This window comes from Aspergillus wentii, assembly GCF_001890725.1.
Source record: "Aspergillus wentii DTO 134E9 unplaced genomic scaffold ASPWEscaffold_1, whole genome shotgun sequence".
Classification (NCBI taxonomy): domain Eukaryota; kingdom Fungi; phylum Ascomycota; class Eurotiomycetes; order Eurotiales; family Aspergillaceae; genus Aspergillus; species Aspergillus wentii.
In genome coordinates this window covers 4,742,492-4,763,504 of record NW_024467832.1, presented here as the reverse complement: position 1 = coordinate 4,763,504, position 21,013 = coordinate 4,742,492, and the positions used below count along the sequence as shown (strand labels likewise).

At 45.3% G+C, this 21,013-nt stretch overlaps 8 protein-coding genes across 8 annotated transcripts; 3 read left to right on the top strand and 5 right to left on the bottom strand.

Annotated features, from left to right (window-relative positions):
* Positions 1 to 879: 879 nt before the first annotated feature.
* ASPWEDRAFT_65022 (uncharacterized protein) lies at positions 880 to 4,477 on the top strand. The gene is made up of 5 exons (XM_040838775.1): positions 880 to 1,241; positions 1,286 to 1,501; positions 1,553 to 1,603; positions 1,650 to 1,749; positions 1,795 to 4,477. Exons 1-5 carry the CDS (start codon positions 1,062 to 1,064, stop codon positions 4,431 to 4,433), a joined length of 3,186 nt encoding a protein of 1,061 aa, XP_040695507.1. The 5' UTR covers positions 880 to 1,061; the 3' UTR covers positions 4,434 to 4,477.
* A 741-nt stretch (positions 4,478 to 5,218) lies between these two features.
* Positions 5,219 to 7,311, bottom strand: ASPWEDRAFT_35440 (uncharacterized protein). The gene has a single exon (XM_040834230.1). The coding sequence runs from the start codon at positions 7,249 to 7,251 to the stop codon at positions 5,314 to 5,316; it is 1,938 nt and encodes a 645-aa protein (XP_040695506.1). The 5' UTR covers positions 7,252 to 7,311; the 3' UTR covers positions 5,219 to 5,313.
* Positions 7,312 to 8,576: 1,265 nt separating this feature from the next.
* ASPWEDRAFT_56825 (uncharacterized protein) lies at positions 8,577 to 10,658 on the bottom strand (the record flags this gene model as incomplete). The annotated part of the gene is made up of 11 exons (XM_040838312.1): positions 8,577 to 8,849; positions 8,899 to 9,031; positions 9,078 to 9,136; positions 9,185 to 9,307; positions 9,356 to 9,446; positions 9,495 to 9,754; positions 9,804 to 9,923; positions 9,970 to 10,070; positions 10,122 to 10,225; positions 10,275 to 10,365; positions 10,408 to 10,658. The coding sequence occupies 11 exons, from the start codon at positions 10,656 to 10,658 to the stop codon at positions 8,803 to 8,805; spliced, it is 1,380 nt and encodes a 459-aa protein (XP_040695505.1). The 3' UTR covers positions 8,577 to 8,802.
* Positions 10,659 to 10,715: 57 nt separating this feature from the next.
* ASPWEDRAFT_56824 (uncharacterized protein) lies at positions 10,716 to 11,967 on the bottom strand (the record flags this gene model as incomplete). Its single annotated transcript, XM_040838311.1, has 3 exons — positions 10,716 to 11,683; positions 11,729 to 11,830; positions 11,874 to 11,967. 3 exons carry the CDS (start codon positions 11,965 to 11,967, stop codon positions 10,770 to 10,772), a joined length of 1,110 nt encoding a protein of 369 aa, XP_040695504.1. The 3' UTR covers positions 10,716 to 10,769.
* Positions 11,968 to 12,634: 667 nt separating this feature from the next.
* ASPWEDRAFT_35438 (uncharacterized protein) lies at positions 12,635 to 13,413 on the bottom strand. The gene is made up of 3 exons (XM_040834229.1): positions 13,094 to 13,413; positions 12,923 to 12,996; positions 12,635 to 12,850 (listed from the first exon to the last, which is right to left on the bottom strand). Exons 1-3 carry the CDS (start codon positions 13,336 to 13,338, stop codon positions 12,804 to 12,806), a joined length of 366 nt encoding a protein of 121 aa, XP_040695503.1. The 5' UTR covers positions 13,339 to 13,413; the 3' UTR covers positions 12,635 to 12,803.
* A 1,600-nt stretch (positions 13,414 to 15,013) lies between these two features.
* On the bottom strand, positions 15,014 to 15,779 carry ASPWEDRAFT_287979 (uncharacterized protein). Its single transcript, XM_040833181.1, has one exon. The coding sequence runs from the start codon at positions 15,601 to 15,603 to the stop codon at positions 15,079 to 15,081; it is 525 nt and encodes a 174-aa protein (XP_040695502.1). The 5' UTR covers positions 15,604 to 15,779; the 3' UTR covers positions 15,014 to 15,078.
* Positions 15,780 to 17,182: 1,403 nt separating this feature from the next.
* Positions 17,183 to 18,415, top strand: ASPWEDRAFT_23879 (uncharacterized protein; the record flags this gene model as incomplete). Its single annotated transcript, XM_040832540.1, has 2 exons — positions 17,183 to 17,570; positions 17,607 to 18,415. The coding sequence occupies 2 exons, from the start codon at positions 17,183 to 17,185 to the stop codon at positions 18,413 to 18,415; spliced, it is 1,197 nt and encodes a 398-aa protein (XP_040695501.1).
* A 320-nt stretch (positions 18,416 to 18,735) lies between these two features.
* Positions 18,736 to 21,011, top strand: ASPWEDRAFT_179513 (HET domain-containing protein). The gene is made up of 2 exons (XM_040831798.1): positions 18,736 to 19,238; positions 19,288 to 21,011. Exons 1-2 carry the CDS (start codon positions 18,881 to 18,883, stop codon positions 20,958 to 20,960), a joined length of 2,031 nt encoding a protein of 676 aa, XP_040695500.1. The 5' UTR covers positions 18,736 to 18,880; the 3' UTR covers positions 20,961 to 21,011.
* Positions 21,012 to 21,013: the final 2 nt, after the last annotated feature.

The window sequence follows — 21,013 nt, the reverse complement described above, 5'->3', positions numbered from 1 at the left end:
TATTTGATTCACAGCCAATCCTCGAGCATAAAGCTTCCCCTGTACTATCTTTCTAAGACCGAATGGCGATATATTTCCTGTCTTCAAATATGCGTCCCAAAGGGGACGACTGAAACTGTATAGGTGTTTGAGGACATTCCTTTCTTTTCATCATAATTTGCCAGAAGTTGGCTTGGATGATAGTTTCTGTTCCTTGTACAGAGTTGCCCAAGGTATCTATCTCAAAGATGGGTGGGAAGAGGGGAGTGATATGCCGGTTAAGAAGTGCTTGAACACGTGCCGTAGAGCAACATCATCAGCGGCAGCGGCAGTGGCACTCATCTAGTACCAGGCTCATTCTGTTTCCGTTGATAATATGATCAGTTTCCAGAGGATTTAGTGATTCTGACGATGAATCTGTGGGTGAGAGAAGGAAAGGAAAAGGAAGGAGGGAGAAGACTGACCTTGGGCACAGGACGGCGCCTTCCCAGTTGGGCCATCAGTCATCAGGTATTCCATCAAGAGATTACTCATATATCATTCTGTATAGAAGAGCTAGTCATGAACAGACTTGTGTAAAGCCAAGAAGTAATTCGAGAGGATAAGCAAGGTAGATGAGAGACCTTCCATAATATAATAGCTGATACATTCACCGTGCCGTAGAATATCTACAATATGAGTGAATTATCCAGCCTTGAGTAGATTGATCCACGGAGACTATTTCCCCGCTCCTAGTAGATATGGCTATCCAGTCAGCTGAGGCTAGATGGATGATCATCCCAAAGCATCCACCTGCATGTATAGCAGTTGCCTTTACCCCTCACCAGTTGCCTTCCCCTTCGTTCCTCGTCTACAACACTTGGGTTAGTATAGTTATGAATAATTCAAGCTGGTACTCAATATACATTAAATATATTAATCCATATACAAAATGTAATAAGAATTTGTGTGGTCAATATTCTACTATTCAGCCAGCCACAATCGACCCACGTTGAACGATTCAGCTTCACTTCAGCCCGATGTGCATGGCAGCCCAATACGAATCATTCCATGGCGGGGTTAGACGAGTTATATTGACTTGAATGCCCCTCGAATTTGGAGTCCGGAATACTTCAACACTGCTTGTAACCATGTCGTCTCAGGACAAATTCACCCTCCACGACCAACTGGCGCATGGTCAGTATGTAATCGAACATACGGAGCCACAGAATGCAAATGCAACGGACGGCATAATCGACCACAAAATATGGTTCAGCTCTGGAGTATGTCCACTTACTCTTTCGCATTCTGTATCTAACAATCTCAGGAACTCAGCCAGGACATCATCAAGCGCATCGACAGTGTCCAGCTGATTGCCAAATCGAATGATCAAAACTATGTCACCAATCCTTCTGTTGGAAACTGGACTTGGTTTGAGTTGGCTATCTTTGAACAGGATGCAGACAAGCCCAAGGAAAAGAACGGAGCTCAGCTGGTATGGATGAGCCATCCGAATAGGTTCTGGACTGGCACTCCTGGATGGGTATGTTCTTTCTATCTCTATCTCTATGGACAGTATCTAATGGTTATCTAGAAAGAAGGAAAGGTCTTTGGTCGAGATCACGACTTGGTCAAGTTTCTTGAAGTGAGTATGAACTCCCTATCGTCTGGACAACGTTAACATCATCCAGAAAGACGACAAGATCGTCGTCCGTCTGAGTGCTCGCTTTGGTGGATGGACACTCGAAGCCAAAGAAGCAAAGTTGGTTTTCAACATTGGCCACAAACAAGGTACGTTCTACCGATATACTGATTCAGTTCTTGCTAATGAGGTAGCCATCCCTCAACCCATTCCTCTCGAGGCTACTGAAAGGCCTGTCATTTCGTTTCGAACGGGAGAGGACGAAAAATTCCGCCAAATGCTGGCATTGAACGAGTCTCAACCAAATTCAGACACTGGCCCATTCCAACTGGTCCTCACGTATCAGGGCTTCGCACCCTATCCGCGTATTTCAATCCTCGACAAGTGTCCTCCTAGTCGAGACAATCCAGAGAGATGTGCCACTCACCTCTTAGTTGTCGTGGACGCCGACTATCTCCGGAATAAAGACATTAAAATCGGTAATCTGTCATGGGATCAGACTCTGGAAGATGTTTCGAACAATTTTCTGAAAGAGAGCGACTATGCAGCCGTGCTCCAGGGCTGCCATGTCGTCGTTCGCCTGGGATATGAGGGCGTCATATACAAAGGGCCAACGGACCAAGTCCCGATGTTTGTGTTTGAGCCTTCCAAGGCAGAAGGAAGTTTCCTTCAGTCCTGCACGGCCCTCAATCAGGACCAAAAAGAAACACTGAACAAAGAACTCAAACTCCGGTTTCTGGGTGGACTGACGGCCTCGCTGGCCCAAGAGTCCGCCCAATCCGCCAGGAACCTGGGCAAAACACAGCTCAGAGAGGCAGTCACCACTGGTCTCAACTGGGCCCGTCGGTTTGCATCGATTCAGCTGTCAATGACAGAAATAGCTCAGCCGAGCATCTATGAGATGAAATCCAGGACAGGAGCTGACCCAATCCTGATCACTGTCAATACTGAACCGACCGGTCCAGAGACCAGCACGAGGAAACAGTCGTTGATCTTCAAGAGTTTGTCACGGAAGCCGGAAAAGATTGCCCGGGAGATTGTGCAAAAGGGACTCAAAGATGTCTTGTCTTATATTCCGACTGCTCACTTTGGCCATATGACCACGGTGGATCGGAATGAAATCGATGGCTTCCGACACCTGGCCAGTACCATCGAGAAATATCTAAAAGGGAACGACGCCAAACCGCTATCCATTGCGGTATTCGGCCAGCCTGGCGCGGGAAAGTCGTTTGGCATCAAGCAGGTGGTCAAGTCTGTTCTGCAAGACCAGGGATATCCAAAAGAACAGACAGAACCGCTGGAGTTCAACCTGTCTCAGTATCTACAGACTCTCAACTTGACCGTGGCATTCCAAACCATTCGAGACAAATCTGTGGAGGGGGAGATGCCAGTTGTTCTGTTTGATGAGTTTGATAGCCAGGATCTGAGATGGCTGGAACACCTTGTGCCGGCGATGAAAGACGGCATCTTTACTGATGATGACCAGACGAAGCGACCTCTTGGGCGAGGCATCTTCATCTTCATCGGTGGCACCTGCAGGACGTTCGAAGAGTTCAAAACAGGCGCGAATGAGCCCCCGCCCCAGTCCCAGCCCCCGCCCCCAGCTGCAGAAGAGCCAGTTGAAGAACCCGCAGAGGATGTCATAACATCTCCAACTAAAGCAAGCTATCTCAGATACACGCTGCCATCGAAGTTTGACTCAGAAAAACTGACTTCTGTCTTCCACACCATCCGGGATGAAACCTTGTCAAAGAGGCTTCCCATTGTGTTTTTCGAGGATATCGACACTGCGATCGAAACAAAAGTTCAGACGGAAGACGGGGAGACAATTAATATTACGAATCTTGGATGGCTGAGATATTTCCTGGCTCCCATGCAGGATGCCAGATTTCTGGATGACGGCCGGCAGCGACCTCTGGGTGGTGGCATCTTCGTGTTCATCCAGAAGAATTCCCCCAGTCCTCCCCTCGAGCGAGAAAAGTTCGAGCTGTTTCCCAAGCTGCATGCGGATGAGGATGTGGCACCTTCATTCTCGCATCATTTTAAACTTGCCAAAGGACCAGACTTTGTGAGCCGACTGCGAGGATACATTGACAAGCCTCAGGACAAAGACCAGGAGCCAGACGTCAAGTACGTCAAGCGGGTGATTGGGGAGTATCTGGCCGACAAGAACAGGAGCAAGCCTCTCTCCATTCTTGTCCATGGCGAGGGTGAATATAGCACCGAAAAGATCAAAGATGCGCTGCACTCGACGGGTGCATTCGACGTCACTGGCTCAGGGATCAAAGATCTCACTGTTCCACTGCCATCTGATTCTCCTGCATCGCCTACACCAGGCACTACGACAGATCTCAATGCTCTCAAGACCAGCTTTGTGGAAATTATCAACGAGAATTTTGTTGATATCATCGGACTGAATCCAGTTGATAAAGACGACGTGATGGTGACCGTCCGACGCGCAATTCTCCTCCAAAGCCTGCTCTCACGGCGTCTTCCAAAAGGGAAAAAGCTCAACATCGCAGAAAGCATCCTCAGTGCATTGCTATATGTGAAGCGGTTCCACCATGGCGTGCGTTCTCTTGAGGCTATCCTCGGCATGAGCAAGTTGTCCACCTATACAGAAGACGAGGGATTCCAGGAAGCAGCCCTTCCAAACAACCAGCAACTCGCATTGCATGTGGAAGTGCAGAAATTCAAGGAGAAGCTCAGGGAAGATAATACCTCGACTATCGCTGGAGGCAATACAGGACCTGATGCAGCTATAGGCCAGCTATACTCCGAATTCAACATGATGAGCTTCAGCGCTGGATCGGCAATCAGCAAAGGAGAATAGATAGTATTGCAGTTTAGCTAGATATCAATCTATACATATCCCCTACTCTTCTTAACAAACCCCAACTAACACCAATAAAAAAATCGCACCAGCTAACAATCCAATCAACGTCCCATAACTCACTCTATACAAAGGCCCAAACTTGGACTGATAGACCTGTAGTCCAATGATTTCCACCAACTGCGCACAGGCCTAGATAGTCAGCATCACATATCAATCATAGAAACAAAGATAGATAGACACACATTCATAACCCTTAGACGGAGTAACCTAAGCAATGCCATTTAGGTGAGATAGGTCATATCCACCTCTGCTACTAAGCTATGAGGACTATATTATTATCGTCAACAGCCTAGATAACCCAGCTTTAGCCTAGAACTAGCTAATAAGGACTAGGCAGGTTACCCTATCTTACTAAATAGATAGTATCCTAACTCTCTAGATTTTATATTAGTATAATCCTTACCTTTACCTATATAAGTCTAACCTTAGCCATCTTCAGCCCGTCCATGAGCTAGGTGGCTAAACTCTTTGGTATTAATATTAAAGTAGCTGCCCTATCTATCTTACTATACATTACTGGTTATATATACAGCCCTCTAATCTAGGCGTCTTTCTCTAAATACTATAGCTATTATTTCCCTATTGTCGTGGCCATGCTGGGGCTCGGCACTTTCAACACGGCCGTCACCGTCTCAAGGATCTCTAAACCCTGATGATCTGTCGCTTCTGCAGTTGATAATGGCCTTAGTTCTTGAGGGCCAATGAATTACCGTAAATAGTGACTGAAGGACTAGGATTGATATATATAGCCATAGAAGCCTGCATATCCCTTAGGAAGGGTAGGTGTAAATAAATCACATGTACTGCCTCTCACTTTCTATGTAGTAATGTTCCAGATCTTAATACACTGCCCATATGGATATGCTAACAGTTCCCCATCTGGTGAGAATACCAGACTATTTTTCCCCCAGTAGCCTGTTAGTTTGCACACCTTCATGCCTGTGGAGACTTTCCAAAGCATAACTGTCTTATCATCAGACCCAGACGCCACCAGTGTTCCATCCGGAGAGAATACTACAGCATTCACACGGTCAGAATGGCCTCTCAATATGTAAGTCGTTACACCTGTGGCAGTGTCCCAAAGCTTAACTGTCCGGTCACTAGATGCAGTTGCCACCATTTTCCCATCCGGTGAAAAACTCATGGTATTTATTTTCTTAGAGTGGCCTTTCAATGTCGCGCGCACTGCACATGTGGTAGTGTCCCAGAGAATTATTTTCCCCTGAACTTCACATGCAAGTGTTGATCCATCTGCTGAGAATACCATATGGTTCACCTGGCCATTCAAGGTTCCCATTGTTTGGAATTCGCCTGTGGTACTGTTCCAGAGCCTGGGAGTACCATTACAGATCTCAGATGCCACCATTCTATCTGAGGAGAATGCCACGGCAGTCAAGCGACTGGCTGGGTGGTTTAATATCTTGCGCGTGCTGCCTGTGGCAGTATCCCAGAGCTTGACCTCCTTCCCCAGAGTTCCTGATGCCAGCAGCGTTCCATCTGTTGAGAATCCCATAGTATTCACGCGGTCATCATGCCCATTCCGCATGAAGATCTTTGCGCCTGTGAGAGAGTCCCAGAGCCAGACCGTTCTATCCCGAGAAACAGACGCCAATCTCTTCCCATCCGGTGAGAATAACACAGTATCCACACGGTCAGAGTGGTTACTCAATATGAGCGATGTTGCATTTGTGGCAGTGTTCCAGAGCCTAACTGTGTGGTCTAAAGATCCAGACCCTATGGTTTTTCCATCTGGGGAGAAAGCCACACTCGTTACCAAACCAGAATGACCTTTCAGAGTGTACCCATCGTTTTTGATTTTATTGTTCTGGGTTCGCTCGGGGTGTCTTGTCTCCTCCTGCGATGATTGTCTTGGGGTGGCCCGAATAGTAGAGTCGTCATTTGTTAAGTCAATCGCGGATAAAATGTGTTTGTCCTTATCAGGAACTGTATTCTCTTGGATGTCGTCTTGAAATTTGGTTCGATCCAAGCTTAAACCACTCAAATCAGGGGTCTTTGGTGTAGCCGTAACAACCATGGGATCGGAGCTCATTGTCTCCTTGACTTGTGCTGGGAAGGTGTTGGCGTGACTAGTTTCAACCACATAGAGAAGTTCTTTAGCGTATGCAGCGGCCACTGTCGCTGCGTATCCTTGCCATTCATCATTCTTATGCGAGTCGGCATAGTCACTGATACCACGAATGACCAAACACGGGTAGTCTTTGAGTCCTGCTGCTTCCATCTCGACACAGTATACCCCAAATTCTTGAGCCAGTTGATCTCGTCGCCTACCATCTTTCATTACTTGATTTGCGGATGCTATCAGTCCATAGTGGATAACTGGCCGATCGTGGTCCCGAGGAGGTCGTAAGACAGTTTTCCTTATATCACAGCCAGCACAAGTCTTGGCATTTATATTGACGTGATTGTAGTCAGTGAGATATAAATGGTCTGGTCGAGTCGGACGAGCGAATTTGGTGGTGTTGTGCTCGGGTATTTTGCGTTTCATCTCAGCTAGAAAACCCATAACTTGACTATCTTCTATAAGATGGCTCGCTTGCAGTTTGGAGAGTGCTGTACGGAGCATCAGAGGCGGGCAGTTAACCATGCCTCTTCGCTCAAAACTGCCGCCATTCAGTGCTTTGCCATAATCATATTGAATCACTCCCCCGTGCGTGCCTGTTGGTTGACTGACCACAACATCACCAAGGCGAATATCCAGGTCTGTATTCGGTACCCCCCCTCCAATGCCGACCATGAGACAAAAGCGGATTGATTGGAAACTAGACGATAATTGCGTGGCAACGATAGCGGCAGGAGCAATGCCAGGTTCACCCGCCGGTAGGCATGTAACTACCACGTTATGTTTCCCAATACGTCCGAGAGTATACGAGTTGTGATCAGTCAGTTGTGTTAGTAGGTTTTCATGGACCTCGTCGAGCATGACCGTCGCAGCTGCCATCTCCAGCGGTAGAGCGCAGATCCATCCAACGGTGTACTCAGAGTGAGAAAGACGGATTTTAGCTGGCATAATGAGATTACGTATCGGGCGGGCTCTCAGGTCGCGATAACAGGGTCTCTATTCACGCAGAATATACCAAAGGCGTTGCTGAAACCAAGTTCAGGAAATAAATGCCAGAGTTGTTCGGAGGAGGGGTAGAGAAGTGAGGCTGGCACTAGGCTTTTTAACAAAGGCACTGGAGCCTTAGATCTGCCCAATCAATTTCAGGGACCACGACAAGGATAGCTGAGGCTGGAGTCATTCCCTTTACGCATTTTGACCAATCAAACATCTACCGTAAAGAAAACAATGACTGGAAGATGTAGATCCTGTTGATGGATGGCTATTATTGATCAAGGAGGGTATCTGCATTACTCTCCTATCAATGGCACTCCTACTGAATAAAGCAGATGAGGCGCTTGCTACTGGAGAATTCGTGGCTAGGGGATTCATGTTCGATATACTAGGTTTTACAGCAAATCTGTTATCTGTTTAAGCGCTTCCACAATCAAGGGACTGCACGTGACAGTCAGTAGACTTGATGAGTAATGCAATCTGTCGTTAGGCTTGATCAAACCTATAAATGGAAGTTCAACCCCGTAACGGCGCTAAATTCCAGCCTGATGCACCGACCCCTTCCATCCTCGTTTTTTTCGACGGCTGATTGCAAACCTGGCCACGTACACCGTGCCGATCTCCTCACACTAAGCGCTCCATATACATACAATATAAGAACAAGATAGAATCAAATCGGCCGCATTCGATGCCATCACAGCCAAAACACGAGTCATGCCCATGCAAGTAAGGGACAGGGGACTCGGATCCATGATCATGATAGGTGCTCATTGGTAGGATGCTATATTTACTGCATAATCCCGGTAGCAGTGATCCAATCAGCGTCAGCCTTGTAGGCGAATCGTCCGTCCAGGCAAACCTATGCACATCGATCCCACAGCCTCAGCTGCTGGCGTTTGGATGGGTTGGTCTATATCCAATAATTCTCCAACACATCAAATCCTCTGTGACGTGGCTATGTAGAGCTGCTGCGGCTGTTTTATTACCATTAAACACACTATATAAAGGCCTCGAAGACACTCTCCCGTCCTTTTGGTAGAGAACCTATGACGAATTTGGTTGCTAGTTATGTTGTTTCTATACTGGCCCAAATAATGAATCCTCGAAAATTTACTCAGCCCTTCCAAATGACAACCAACTCGCCCTGCACGTTAAGTGAAGAAATCCAAAGTGAAACTAAGAGAAGATAATGGCTCGACTATCGCTAGAGCTAAGCTTCAGCCGGATCGGCAATCAGGATGGAGAATAATGCACTTTAGCTACTTCTAGCCAGAAAGAACCTATATCCATTATACATCATCTATATCCTAGTCTGCCTTTTCAACAAACCCCAACTAGCACCTATAAACAAAATAGCACCAGCCAACAGCCCAATCGAAGTTCCATAACTCACTCTATACGAAGGCCCAAACTTGGACTGATAGACCTGTGGCCCAACGATACCCATTAATTGTGCACAGGCCTAGATAGTCAGCACCACCATACACAACAGATAAAGACGAACATACATTCGTAGTTCCAATCGCAATAGCAGCAGACGTCGTTCCCTTGGCTGCTCGAATTCGTTCTACCACAGTCAGTATCATATATAATACCAAGGTAGAAAGGGATATACCAGGCCAAAGAACCGGATACACACAACTCGCCGCCGCATTGGCAATCATGACGAAGATGTATTTCACCACTGGCGTGTCGACTGTTATTAGTATGATATAGCTGATTATCGAGATAAGTTCCACTGCCACTATTAGCACTGTTCATATCGACAGGGAGTAGGTGGATATACATCCAACAGCAACAACCCAACAATCCCACCACCCCTTTCGGATAAAATATCCCAGAATGATAAGTACGATGAACGCCAGACTCGATGGTGGCTATCATCATCAACATATACTCAATAGTTAACCATAGGAAAGACAAACCATCGACATCAACTGCGAAACAGCCGTATCCGTCATGCCCAACTCATAAATCACCGTGGGAAGCACAAACGAGATTCCCCACCCGCCAATCCCATGTGTTATCCAGAGTAAACTGAACGAAAGAAAGGTCGGATCAGACAGGAGTGTCTTTACCTCTTTCCAGTTGAAGGTTTTGGCGGACATATTTGGGGCAGTGTCAGGGAGGTTCTCCAGGAGGAGGGTTTTCTCTGGTTCAGATAGAAGGGGGGATGTTTCTGGGTCTGTAGTTATTAGTATTTTAGATATATAAATAAGGGAGAGGGGGGATACAGTTTGGAAGATAAAAGTAAGTGTATACACCGCATAGAACAGCCGGTATACCTTCTAGAATAAACACCCATCTCCAACCAGACAATCCGCCAGCCTGGTTCATGAATGAAACAGCATACGCTATGATCATCTTAGCACAGTCCATATAATATAATGAGGAACATACCAAGTAACCCACTAATCGTCCCCGAAAACACACCCGACGCATAGAAAAACGCCAGTCGAAGGGGCAATTCGTCTGGATTATACCAGAAGCTGAGATGGAATCTATCATTGTTAGTATTTATATAGAACACATAATATATTCAAGATACGTACAAAACACCAGGATAAAAGCCTGCTTCGGCCAGACCGAGGAAGAAGCGTGTTGCCAGTATACCGGCGTAGTTGGTCGTTGCGCCTTGACACATTGATATAATGCCCTATTCATTAGTATATTTATACAGATACAGATGGATATAAAGAAGATACCCAAGTAATCATAATCCTCGACATCCACACCGAAGGCGACCATCTCTTCAACAGCACCGTCGATGCCGGTTCAAAGAATAAATACGGATAACTTTACTGTCAGTATAACCTCACAATATAAAAGTAGACATACTAGAAAATACTCAATGCCCAGGCCCACTGACTACTAGTCAGATTCCCCAATTCCTTTTTAATGCCATTCCCCTCTTCGATGTTGATGATGGCTGCGTTGGAGATGTTGGTTACGTCGACGCGCATGATGAGATAGACAAAGGAGTACCAGAGGAGAATGCGAGTGTCGATCTGCCGATGGATTTGTTTGAGGTTTCTGGCATTTGATTCAATTGAGCCATTGCTGGCTGTGAAGCCTTTGCGGTCTGTCATTTTCTTCTTACTTGTATGATATATTGTACTGGGAACTGTACATACTTATACCGAAACCCCGCTCAGACCCTACTATCACGACATCTTGGCTTCAATAACATCATAGATAGACTACTCATGAAATATCCTCGTCTGAACCCCCCCAACCACCAAATTCTCCTTTCTATCCGCAGGCGGCTTCTCCCAATTCTTCCTCACTCTGGCCCTCACCCAATCTCCCGCCTTGATACTCTTCTCCTCCTCCTCCCCAGCAAAGCCCTCTCTCTCCAACAACGGGCTCTCCACCGTCTTCAAGTCCAGCTCATCCCCAGGACGCACAAAATACAACACCCCCAGTCGATCAATATGCGCCTGGTCCTTCGGGGGAGCTATCACACGGTGTACACTACTTTTCAAGTACCCATTCGTCCAGAACTGCAGCGCGTCCGCGATGTTCACCGTGATACTCCCCGGATGAGGCTTGACGTACTTCCACTCCCCCTCTGGCGTCTTCACCTGTAATGCAGCAACAGGCTGCCGGAAAAGAAGCGTGAGACTGCCAAAATCCGTATGTCCCCTCGAGTACAGATTCTCGAATTTGGCATTCTCTTCCGCACTCCGCGCGCGGTAGATCATATACCGCAGGTGACAGTCACTATTCCCCTCATAACTATGTCCCGGAATGAGAAAATCCTCCGGTAACTCGAGTATAATCGCAATAAGTCTCAGCAATCTATACACAATCCCCTCGTGGATAAACCGATGAAACCGCTCAATTTCATCCCGATGGCGATGTATCACATCCGGATGCGTCCGTTCATACTGCGGCACAAACTTGAACACGTTGTACATTTCGATATTATCGCGCCGGCCGGGGAGAATCTCTATCGAGCCTAGTGGTCGATAGCCATTGTAGCTTCCTGCTTCGAGATCGGCGCGGTGTTTGAGCTTTTCGTCTTCGGGCAGCTCGAGCAGTTCTTTTCCGATGGCGAATTGGCGGTCGATTTCGTCTTGTGTGAGGCCAAAGTTGGTTATGTAGAAGAAGCCTGTTTGTTAGATATTGTAGATGAATGTGTATATAGGGGAGGTACCAATTCGGTGAACAGCATCCTTGAGTTGAGCTGCGAGTTTCTCCTTTCCACCTGGGAGGTCGAATTGGGATAAATCAAGGGTGACCAGATCAGCCCAGTTGACTACAAATTAGCATAATTCGGAGTAAATACAGTCAAGACATACGCTCGTGCTTTGTCTCTGGGACGTGGATGTATTTCTTCAGCGAAGTGGAAGAACTCGCCTCAGCCTGGCCGGGTTGGGCTGTAACTTGAGTCATCTTGATATTGATAAATTCAATCTGGATTCTCAATATGAATCTGACGGTGACAGACAGTTTATATCTATTGTTTACCCCTCAGCGGGGTGTATGGTGACACACTTCCTGGTGATGGTGTGCTACCCGACAAATCAACATCATCACTATGACCACGATTTCTAATCAGATCAGAATATTATTGTTTCATCTCAATAGATTGGATTCAGTTGCATTAAATACTAATCCTGGTAGAAATCCTATCTCACAGATCAAGCAGCATGATAAGGCCTCACATTGGTTCGGTCCGTGATTGTAGCTCCGGCACGCATACAGCTGAGCCTTACATCCATTCCAAAGCACTGCCTGCCCACATCGGATATGATGTCCATGAGCCTTTTATTGCAAAATAAATGTCTTTGGGTCACCCATTTTCAATCCTTCCCCATCCATCAGACCGTGCACGTGGCAATCGCCGCTCAGCTCGAGCCTCTCATCACTACTGATGCCATTCAATTGAACCTTACTTAATAGTATAGGGCCCTCCAGCCCGTGAACAATTCAGATAGAAGAGCCCATCGTTGCATTTTCTGGTAAAATAGTGGTCTTTTGGCCTAGTTGGTAGTCGTGCTGCCCAGAATACATGATCTATTACAGCTAGAGTCAATTTGAAAAAGAATGTAGTAAATACCCTTTGCATTTGCATCACAGTATAGGAAAACCTAGTAGTCCCTAGGGGAAAACCCATACCAAGGGGAAGAGAAACTGCTATAAAACCATGCATAAAGCCATACTTATTGCATTTATTAAATCATTTAGAAAAACATGAGCAAGATCATTTTGCAGAAATAGTGTAAAAGTTAGATAACACACCGTGGTAAAGGAAAACGATCTAAAGGCCGTCCATCTATTATGTAATATATTAGATCAGAATTTTTGATAATCATTATTGTAGCAGAGACTTGGGTAAGACACTTACTTTTAAAACAAAGAGGGGGGGCTGTCCTTCCACTGTTTCGCAACCAGTAACCCTTTTTGGTCTTATACCAATTCCTATTGCCATGGCTGATAAGAATTTCTCTCTCTAAAGTAAATTGCCATCTAGAAAGATTGCATAATCCAATGCAAGTATGATCATGGGTCAACTTACGTGTCACCAATTTGCCCTTTACAAACAACATTAATTGGTGAAAGTCTTGAAAATGATCCAGCCCTGGGTTCGCAGGGATAGGGAGAGTCCCAGAAATTCTTATCAGTGCGAAGTTTGCATCCACTCACTTCCCTCTTATCGAATTCTGTCTCCTTGTTATTCAATTCCAAGCCTGGCTCCTCAGCTGGGGCAGCCTGGATTATGAAAGGCAGAATAGCAGTAAGAGTGAATAAGGCTGGCTTCATTTTGATACACGTATTCTTGCAAATAGTGAGAATCTGGTATCAAAGAAATTTGAAATTAAAAGATTATAATATTCCTTCAGATATTTAGAGCCTTCAGATATTCTTTTTTCTACAAGTAGATGAATGGGTTAATTTATATGTAAGATGAACTTGCTGGGGCCAGACTCCTATAGAAAGTACACTTTCCTGAGCAGTGATTGATTTGCATCGTACCACATTTACTTTTGCTCCTTGTTTCCCCTCTTGGACTATGGATATATCATATGTGATTCTAGAACCAGTCTATTTAGTACTGCAAACGGCATAAACTAATTGTTTAATATGTTCAAGTAGTGTGAAGGTTGATATTTGGTGGATCTTTTCATATTGGTCTGAATATTCAATCCACAGTGGCTGGGACACTCAGACTAACTACCTCATCTTAACATCACTTTTTGATTACTAGTTCCAAGGTAGGCCTGATGCGCTGATGCGCTGATGCTATGTTATTGTATAATATAAGATTTAATTTTTTAGTAGTATACAATGATAAATTTACATTCATAGTTCAGTAAACTCTGGAATTTAATCTACAGTGGCTAGAAATACTCATAGACCAACTACTCCATCTTAAAATCACTTTTTGATAGTGCGTCATACTAGTTGAGTCAAGTAATTTGGTCGAGTTGAGTCCAAAAGTTGGATTCGACTTGACTCGTGTAACACGCTACTTTTTTATTCCTGATTTAAGGTAAGGCTGACACTATAATATATTTCTAGGGAGATGTAATAGGCCGGAGCTGTTAACTACCTATATCTAGGCTAGCGCAACAAAGAACTTAAAGAAAAAAAAATCAAAGGATTAAGTGATGATAATTACCATAATATGCTGCTATTATAGTAAGCTTCCTCTTTATCATTCTCTCTTTCTTATTGACTAGTTAAAGTTAAGTGATATAGCCCTTACCCTCCTTTACAAGAATTATTAGTAGCCCTTCTTATCCCTATGTAAGACTAATTAGATCACGAGGACACCATCAGGTTCCTGTTAAAAGGTGCTGATAAAACCTAATAGGTAGGTTTTAAGTTTAAATTAAGGGATCACGAACTCTTTTTAATTGCTTAAATAAGCTTGGTTGCCCTTCAAGCAATCCATTATACGGTTTCTAATATACAAGTTTGCTAAAACTTTATCAGGTGATTATATTACATGACTTTCATGTGCCAAGTCCTCACTACCAGGTTGCCAGCGGCTCACTGGGCATGGCATATATATTACCATATATCCAGAACCGTGACTAAACTTCCCATGAATAAGAAATACAGGCTGTGTGAACTACATCAGCGGTTTAGAATAGGAGCCTTGAGATATATATTCCTAGCTAATTAGAAAACAAAACCAAAAACCAGCCTCGTGATGTTGAACCTGGGGCTACTATTTTCTTGGCAAATCTAGTTTTACCCAAATTTGTCTCATTGGCATGGAAATGTCTAATTGGTTAAAAGAAGTTTACCATAGACTGATCTAGGCCAAAATCTACTATAAGAGATTATAATTCCAACGGAACTGATTTTAATAGTCGGATGTTTTCCGCGCTTAATAGGGGCTTGTATGCGTAATGAGACTTTTCAGGTTCAGGGAAAACCCGGGAGAAAACCTCCAGTATACACGTCCAAGTAGAGAGGAAATTTCATTGGCAATAGCAAGCACTTTGAGGCCTACTAGAAGCAACCATATGGTATACTTAAAAAGGAAGTGGATTATGACCTCGAAAATATGGTCGTGCTTATATCTCGCCCGGCTGTCTTAAGATCTACTTGGTGCCGCATAAAGAGCATAGTCGTACCCAGGAAAAATGCCACTGTCGATAATTTTGTCATCGGTATCCAGTTCGAGCAAAGTGCAGCGAGTATAGCATGCAGCATTGATGACTGCAACATGTACCCAACAAGAAGTACCCCTCTTGTAACGATCTCTGCGACTTCTTGCCCAGGAAATTCGTCGGGAGGCCCATCTCTTATAGCCCAGATTGAGAAAGATTGGACGCATTTTTGACAATCAAGCAAAGTGCTGAGTCTAACGACCCATAGCGAGGAGAAATCGGGCTCCGTGACAAAGGGTGGAAGGATAATGAATCTTGTATTCCCAAGAATAGCTCTATAGCCAATGTATCGCGAATAGCGGCAGCTGAGATGAGGTAGAGCCAGGATAGTGCCGTGCTCTGTGAAGCGTACGGAGACGTGGACGGCAAGAGTGGTTGCAGCAGATTCCGGGCCATGTACCATATACCAAGCGCAGCATTAGGAGCTATCTCCATCAGATCTCTGAATACGTTGCTTTCTAGGAGGGGGAAGCTGAAATCATCCATTTTGGCTATTGAGGCCGTACAGGGTCGATAGAGTGATTTGTTTGATTCCCATTCCCTTTTATTTCTGTTAGGCCGAAGGACATGGTAGCCGCCTCAGCCTGATATGTCTCGAAATTCTGGTACCCCAGTCAGAGCAAACCCATCAAATATTGACTTCAACGGCGCCAGCTGGTGAAGCTTTTTCAGCTTTGTGTTTCGTCATAAATCTATGAATTAGTTTCATTCCTATTCCTTGAAATCATCGCACAGCCTCGTTCGCCTTCGCCACCTCTTTTGAAACAATTTCCATACATATGAACGAGAAAGAGTGTGATCTGTGCAAACAATGTGAGATTTTAGCCCCATAATACAACCATTATCAAATCTAGTTGAAATTATGATCTAGTTATATGTGGTATATATAGTTATATAGCGCATCTCATTAAAGTTAATAATTAAGATGTATTCAGAAGTTAACGTTTGGGTTCTCATTAAATTCAGTCTTAAACTAATCTAGACCACAGCCACATGTGAGACGATCACCGGTTATTATAAGTCTATGAGGCGCCCAGAACCTTATCAGAACAAGGTGGGGAAGTGTACAAGTCATAGTATTGTTTTCTGGCCGGTTAAAACTGTGGCTGTTAATAAAGCTCAATAACAGTACTGCCTTATGTCTTATAGTTCTCTGGATTACTAATGTTGAAACATCGCGATGATAGAAAATTATTTTTGCTGGGAATGCATACACTGAATACCTCATATTTTTTTTCTCTACCAGGGAGTAACCTTTTGGTTTGCCTCTTAAATCCGGCTCTTTTAAAGTTAACTTTGACGGCAACTCTTAAGGTAGGCTGTAGATCATTGTCCAGAACACCACACAGACATTCAAGAACATGTCCCATGAACCAGAGTAAGTGTCAATATATGGTTTGTAAGTAGGATAAATGTTGCGTGAAGTACCACAAACACAGGGCTGCCAAAAAGATACGTGGTAGGCCATCCACCAACCGACTAGACAGCTTTCCTACAGTGTGAACCATATTCTGGGATGGACCAGTGTTGACAAGTTCTCGATCAGCCTAGTGGGTGTGAAGTATTGAGGAAAGCCATCGCATTCCAGCCTCCAAGAACAGATGGACTGCACAGCTAAAGTGCATCAAACCTGACCACGGGAGCCTTGATTGGGCTTGAGTCACGCTGCGAACATATGGCTCCTTTCTGCAGTTAGGTAGCCGGGGTGCAGTTTGCGCATGACCACTTGACATCTAATCGATTGGTATATGATTAAATTCTAATTGAGAATGATGAAATTTTTGCTTTTTCCTTCTAAATCCGTGCTACCAACCTTACTCTGGGTCTTATCACTATGTCTGCCACCGTTACAATTTCACCAATACACTGAGTGCGACCGGTAGTGTAGCAAAAGAACTATAGCAAACTATAACATATAGCGGGTTTATCTTGAGTTGATTAACCCCTGACATTAAAGTCCCATAACTAATGCTACTTCCAACATGGCAAGGAATGTTCAGTTTCCATCAGGAAGAACTCCCTCATCAGGCTGGCATTTTGATGCTGTCGGCCTTCTGGCAGTGATTGGGGAGTCATCGATGACACTTCACGTGCCGGCCCTGGCGTCTTCATGGCTCTGCCTTCTCCCTCACCTGATTCCTGCACCTCAGGCGATGCTGAAACCTTGCAGACCAACACGCCTACCCCCAGTCCCTGCCATCGTGGTTGGGGTGCACTCCGGAACTCGAGTTGACGAGTTGAATTTCTATGCAGAACTAATCCATCAAGTGGATGGGTTGCAGCCCTTTGAGTTCCATGAATTTAACATCACCAGGCGGTTTGACAGTGCATCGCCATTCTTTTCCCACGAAAGACGTTCACCGATTTTGCGTATGCATGCTTTCTCACTACTAAATATCCTGACAGCTATGTCTTGTGCCTTGACAGTTGGTTTAATTATTTGGGCGTGTCTGATCCACGATGGAGTTGCAATTATCTCTCTTGCTATACTGTCACTTGCTTCACTGCTTGTTGGCCTGGCCATGTGGTATCAGCCGCAGCTTTCAATCCGACCCACGGATGCTGTGGTCCCAAATGGCGATATTGTTCTACGTACACGAAACGGTGCATTTGTTGTTGTGCATTGTTCAGACGAGATCGCAAGAGAGCTCTACATTGGCACCGAAGAAGCGAGATATATTGTCGGGGAAAAGGCTTTCAAACTCGTCATGGCTGCAGGGACGGTGGCTTTGATGATTGGCGTTGTGCTGCTTGGGAACTGCAGTTGGACCATGCAAGCAGCGATTGGAACAGCCTATCTTCTTCTCAACGGCGCCTACTGGTTTGTTGCACTATTGCCCCAGACCTGGATCTGGGATACCTCGGCCTACCACGTCAGCGAGGCGACACCACCGATTTTACGATTAGCGCATGTACAGGGGATCGATGGGATTAACCCAAGTTACACGCGGACTTTGTGGTACGCGATACAGTCCACCAAGGAAACAAGTTGGATTTCCATCAGCGGAGCATCACCGAAAACCGCAGCATGGGAGGAGTGGAAGAAGCTGGCTTACAGTAACAGAAACAATCTCGATTGGGATGCTGTGAATGAAAAGGACAGATTGATGCGAGAGTTTAAAGAAAATGAAGAGCATCAATATGGGGGAGAACATGGATTTACTGCTGCAAACAATGCTCCTGATAATGTACCCAACCGCCAGGTGACCTGGTGAATAGTCTCGGTACTTTCGTTGGTGTAAAGCATTAGTCCTTGTATGATGCAAATATTATTGTATAGCGAAAGGGAAAAAGTTATCTCGCAAATCTTCCATCCAGTTCCAGTAGATTCAGCTGTTTCAGGACTAGTGTGTATGCAAAACTCTAATGTTGATACACAGCTCGTATTAAAAGTGAGATGCAAATATTAGTACATCTTTTCCAGAGCTACGTCATGATTTCAACTACATGAATTGGTGAAGTGAGAGGCACTATGTTTAAAAAAAATATCTCCAGATGAGAAACAGTACATATCTGTATTGATCACAAGTGCATAGTCTGAAGTACAGTCCTTATTTAATCATATCTGCAGAATGCAGACAATATAGAAATAGCTATGGTCTGCATTAGCTTTGCAACTTGGACTGAATATTATGTTCAGTATGCATTACATTATTAAATGAAATTACAGACTCACAACTATGCTTTGCGACACCTGTGCGGATTTATTTCGAAGAAACTGGGAGCCCGAGTATGATGGTAGTTCCGAGAGCATACCTCAAGGCCATCAGCCGTCGACTCATAGCTTGGCTATTTCCGTGGCCCAGGGATGTCTGATCTGCAATGTCCTCAATGCTACTCCCAGTATACAGGCCAAATTGAGGGGTGTTTCCGAGGACCAAAGTCCACTCATCTATTGCACAAGATGGGGTGGCCAGCTCACTGAAAACCCAGCTTCCAAGTATTTCACATTGTGTTTCACGGTTGGATATCCGAAGAGAAATGAATTCAATTACCCTGAGCCTGCCGACGCTATGATCGAAGTTGCCCCAGTGGAATGTAAGTCATCAAGGATTGGCGCCTATTTTCGACACTGAATATATATTAGTCTTTCCGCCCAGCCACGTTGGTTCGGGCAGTACGAGCGACAAAGACGTGCTCAGCCGGGTTCAGGCCTGGATCCATGAGTGTATCGACCACCATGAGACTTGTCGGCCAGGAGCGGATTCAACATGGAAGCCAACCCGTCTAGTCGATCTAGGGGAATCTACGACCCAGCTTACTGCTCGTCTGATAATTTGCAACCAACATTTCAATGGCTCTGAAGCTATCGGCCCTGACGTCAACCACCAATCCGCGCCGTATATGACCCTCAGTCACTGTTGGGCCAAAATTCCGATGTTCAAGCTAGAGAATGGGAATCCGGACAGGAACGAAGCGTCACTTTGCGACTCCATTCCAGTATCTGAGCTATCCAAGACTTTCAAGGATGCTATGCAAATCACGAAATGGCTGGGAGTCCGCTATTTTTGGATTGATTCTCTTTGCATAGTACAAGATTCGGCCAATGACTGGAGACATGAAGCCGCCACCATGTCGCAAGTCTACAAGAATTCCTTCTGTAACCTCGCTGCTACCTCTGCACCGGATGGAAGTTTCGGATGCTTCGCCGCTCGAAATCCGATCAACGTATGCGCAGAAATCGTCAGACCAGAGTGGAGTGACATTATCGGCAAGGAATTCGTCATCGCCCAGCCTCACGAGGCTCTAATGTCGAAACTGATAGAGTCACCACTCCTGAAACGAGCATGGGTCCTCCAAGAGCGTTTGCTCTCTCCGCGGATGGTTCATTTCACAGACGATCAGGTGTACTTTGAATGTCACAAATACCTAGCATGCGAGACATACCCCGAAGGTATCCCGGACCCTCATGGCGATATCTGCAAGAAATGCGTGAAAGACTACTTTATTCATCGAAGCATTGATGCTGAAGAACAGACGTTCCGTGGAGTACCGACGGGGATCATTGAATGGAACAGGTTGCTGGAAAGGTATACCACCTACGGCATTACATACGGCACGGACAAAATAATCGCACTTTCTGGCATTGCCACAGACTTTTCCCAGCGTAAGATGCCGCATGACCGATACCTCGCAGGGTTCTGGGAAAGCCAAGTCCCGGATGCTCTCCTTTGGAGGTCAATTGGAGAAGTGAACCTCCCACCCGAGGAATATCGTGCACCTTCATGGTCCTGGGCCTCTGTCGACAATGCTGTCTCGGTGCGTGAAACTGAGCGTGACGCTGGATACTTCTACTGTGAACTCGCAGAAAAGTGGCACGCTGCTGTCGAGACAATAGACAATAACAAAACCGGCCAAGTCACGGGCGGAGAATTACTGCTCTTTGGGATTGTATCAGAGGCACGGTTTGCTCAAGCTGATATGGATTCAGGTAAAACAATGGAAATGGTAAGCATATTACAGCCCAATGGCATGTTTCATTTGTACCCTCGACAGGAGGATTGGATCAACGCCTACTTTGACCTGCCTGTGAAGGAAGCCACCATGACAGCACCCATTCTGTTTGTTAGATATTCAGCCAGAGTGGAAGGATCAAGATATGATGGAGCAGTATTCCCATCTCTTGAGGGATTAATACTGGAACAGGTAGGCAAAAGTGCTTTTAAACGGATTGGTGTCTTTATGGTGCATGGCTCCCGAGTGCCAAAGGTACTGGAGTTTGTAGATTACCCTCTGGCAAAGTACATTACACTTATTTGAGCTTGAGGTTTGGATTAGTTTACTCCTATATTTGGAAATAAATGTTGCGGTTC

What these genes read in the sequence shown, in the direction of transcription:
- ASPWEDRAFT_287979 (XM_040833181.1), bottom strand. Translation starts at nt 15,603, where the DNA reads ATGGTACATGGCCCGGAATCTGCTGCAACCACTCTTGCCGTCCACGTC.
- ASPWEDRAFT_65022 (XM_040838775.1), top strand. Translation starts at nt 1,062, where the DNA reads ATGCCCCTCGAATTTGGAGTCCGGAATACTTCAACACTGCTTGTAACC. An exon ending in AAATATGGTTCAGCTCTGGA is followed by an intron (nt 1,242 to 1,285) that starts GTATGTCCACTT and finishes TAACAATCTCAG; the next exon opens with GAACTCAGCCAGGACATCAT. An exon ending in GGACTGGCACTCCTGGATGG is followed by an intron (nt 1,502 to 1,552) that starts GTATGTTCTTTC and finishes ATGGTTATCTAG; the next exon opens with AAAGAAGGAAAGGTCTTTGG.
- ASPWEDRAFT_35438 (XM_040834229.1), bottom strand. Translation starts at nt 13,338, where the DNA reads ATGAAGCCAGCCTTATTCACTCTTACTGCTATTCTGCCTTTCATAATC. An exon ending in AAAGGGCAAATTGGTGACAC is followed by an intron (nt 12,997 to 13,093) that starts GTAAGTTGACCC and finishes CCATGGCAATAG; the next exon opens with GAATTGGTATAAGACCAAAA. An exon ending in CCCCCCTCTTTGTTTTAAAA is followed by an intron (nt 12,851 to 12,922) that starts GTAAGTGTCTTA and finishes ATTACATAATAG; the next exon opens with ATGGACGGCCTTTAGATCGT.
- ASPWEDRAFT_35440 (XM_040834230.1), bottom strand. Translation starts at nt 7,251, where the DNA reads ATGGTCGGCATTGGAGGGGGGGTACCGAATACAGACCTGGATATTCGC.
- ASPWEDRAFT_179513 (XM_040831798.1), top strand. Translation starts at nt 18,881, where the DNA reads ATGCTTTGCGACACCTGTGCGGATTTATTTCGAAGAAACTGGGAGCCC. An exon ending in CGAAGTTGCCCCAGTGGAAT is followed by an intron (nt 19,239 to 19,287) that starts GTAAGTCATCAA and finishes AATATATATTAG; the next exon opens with TCTTTCCGCCCAGCCACGTT.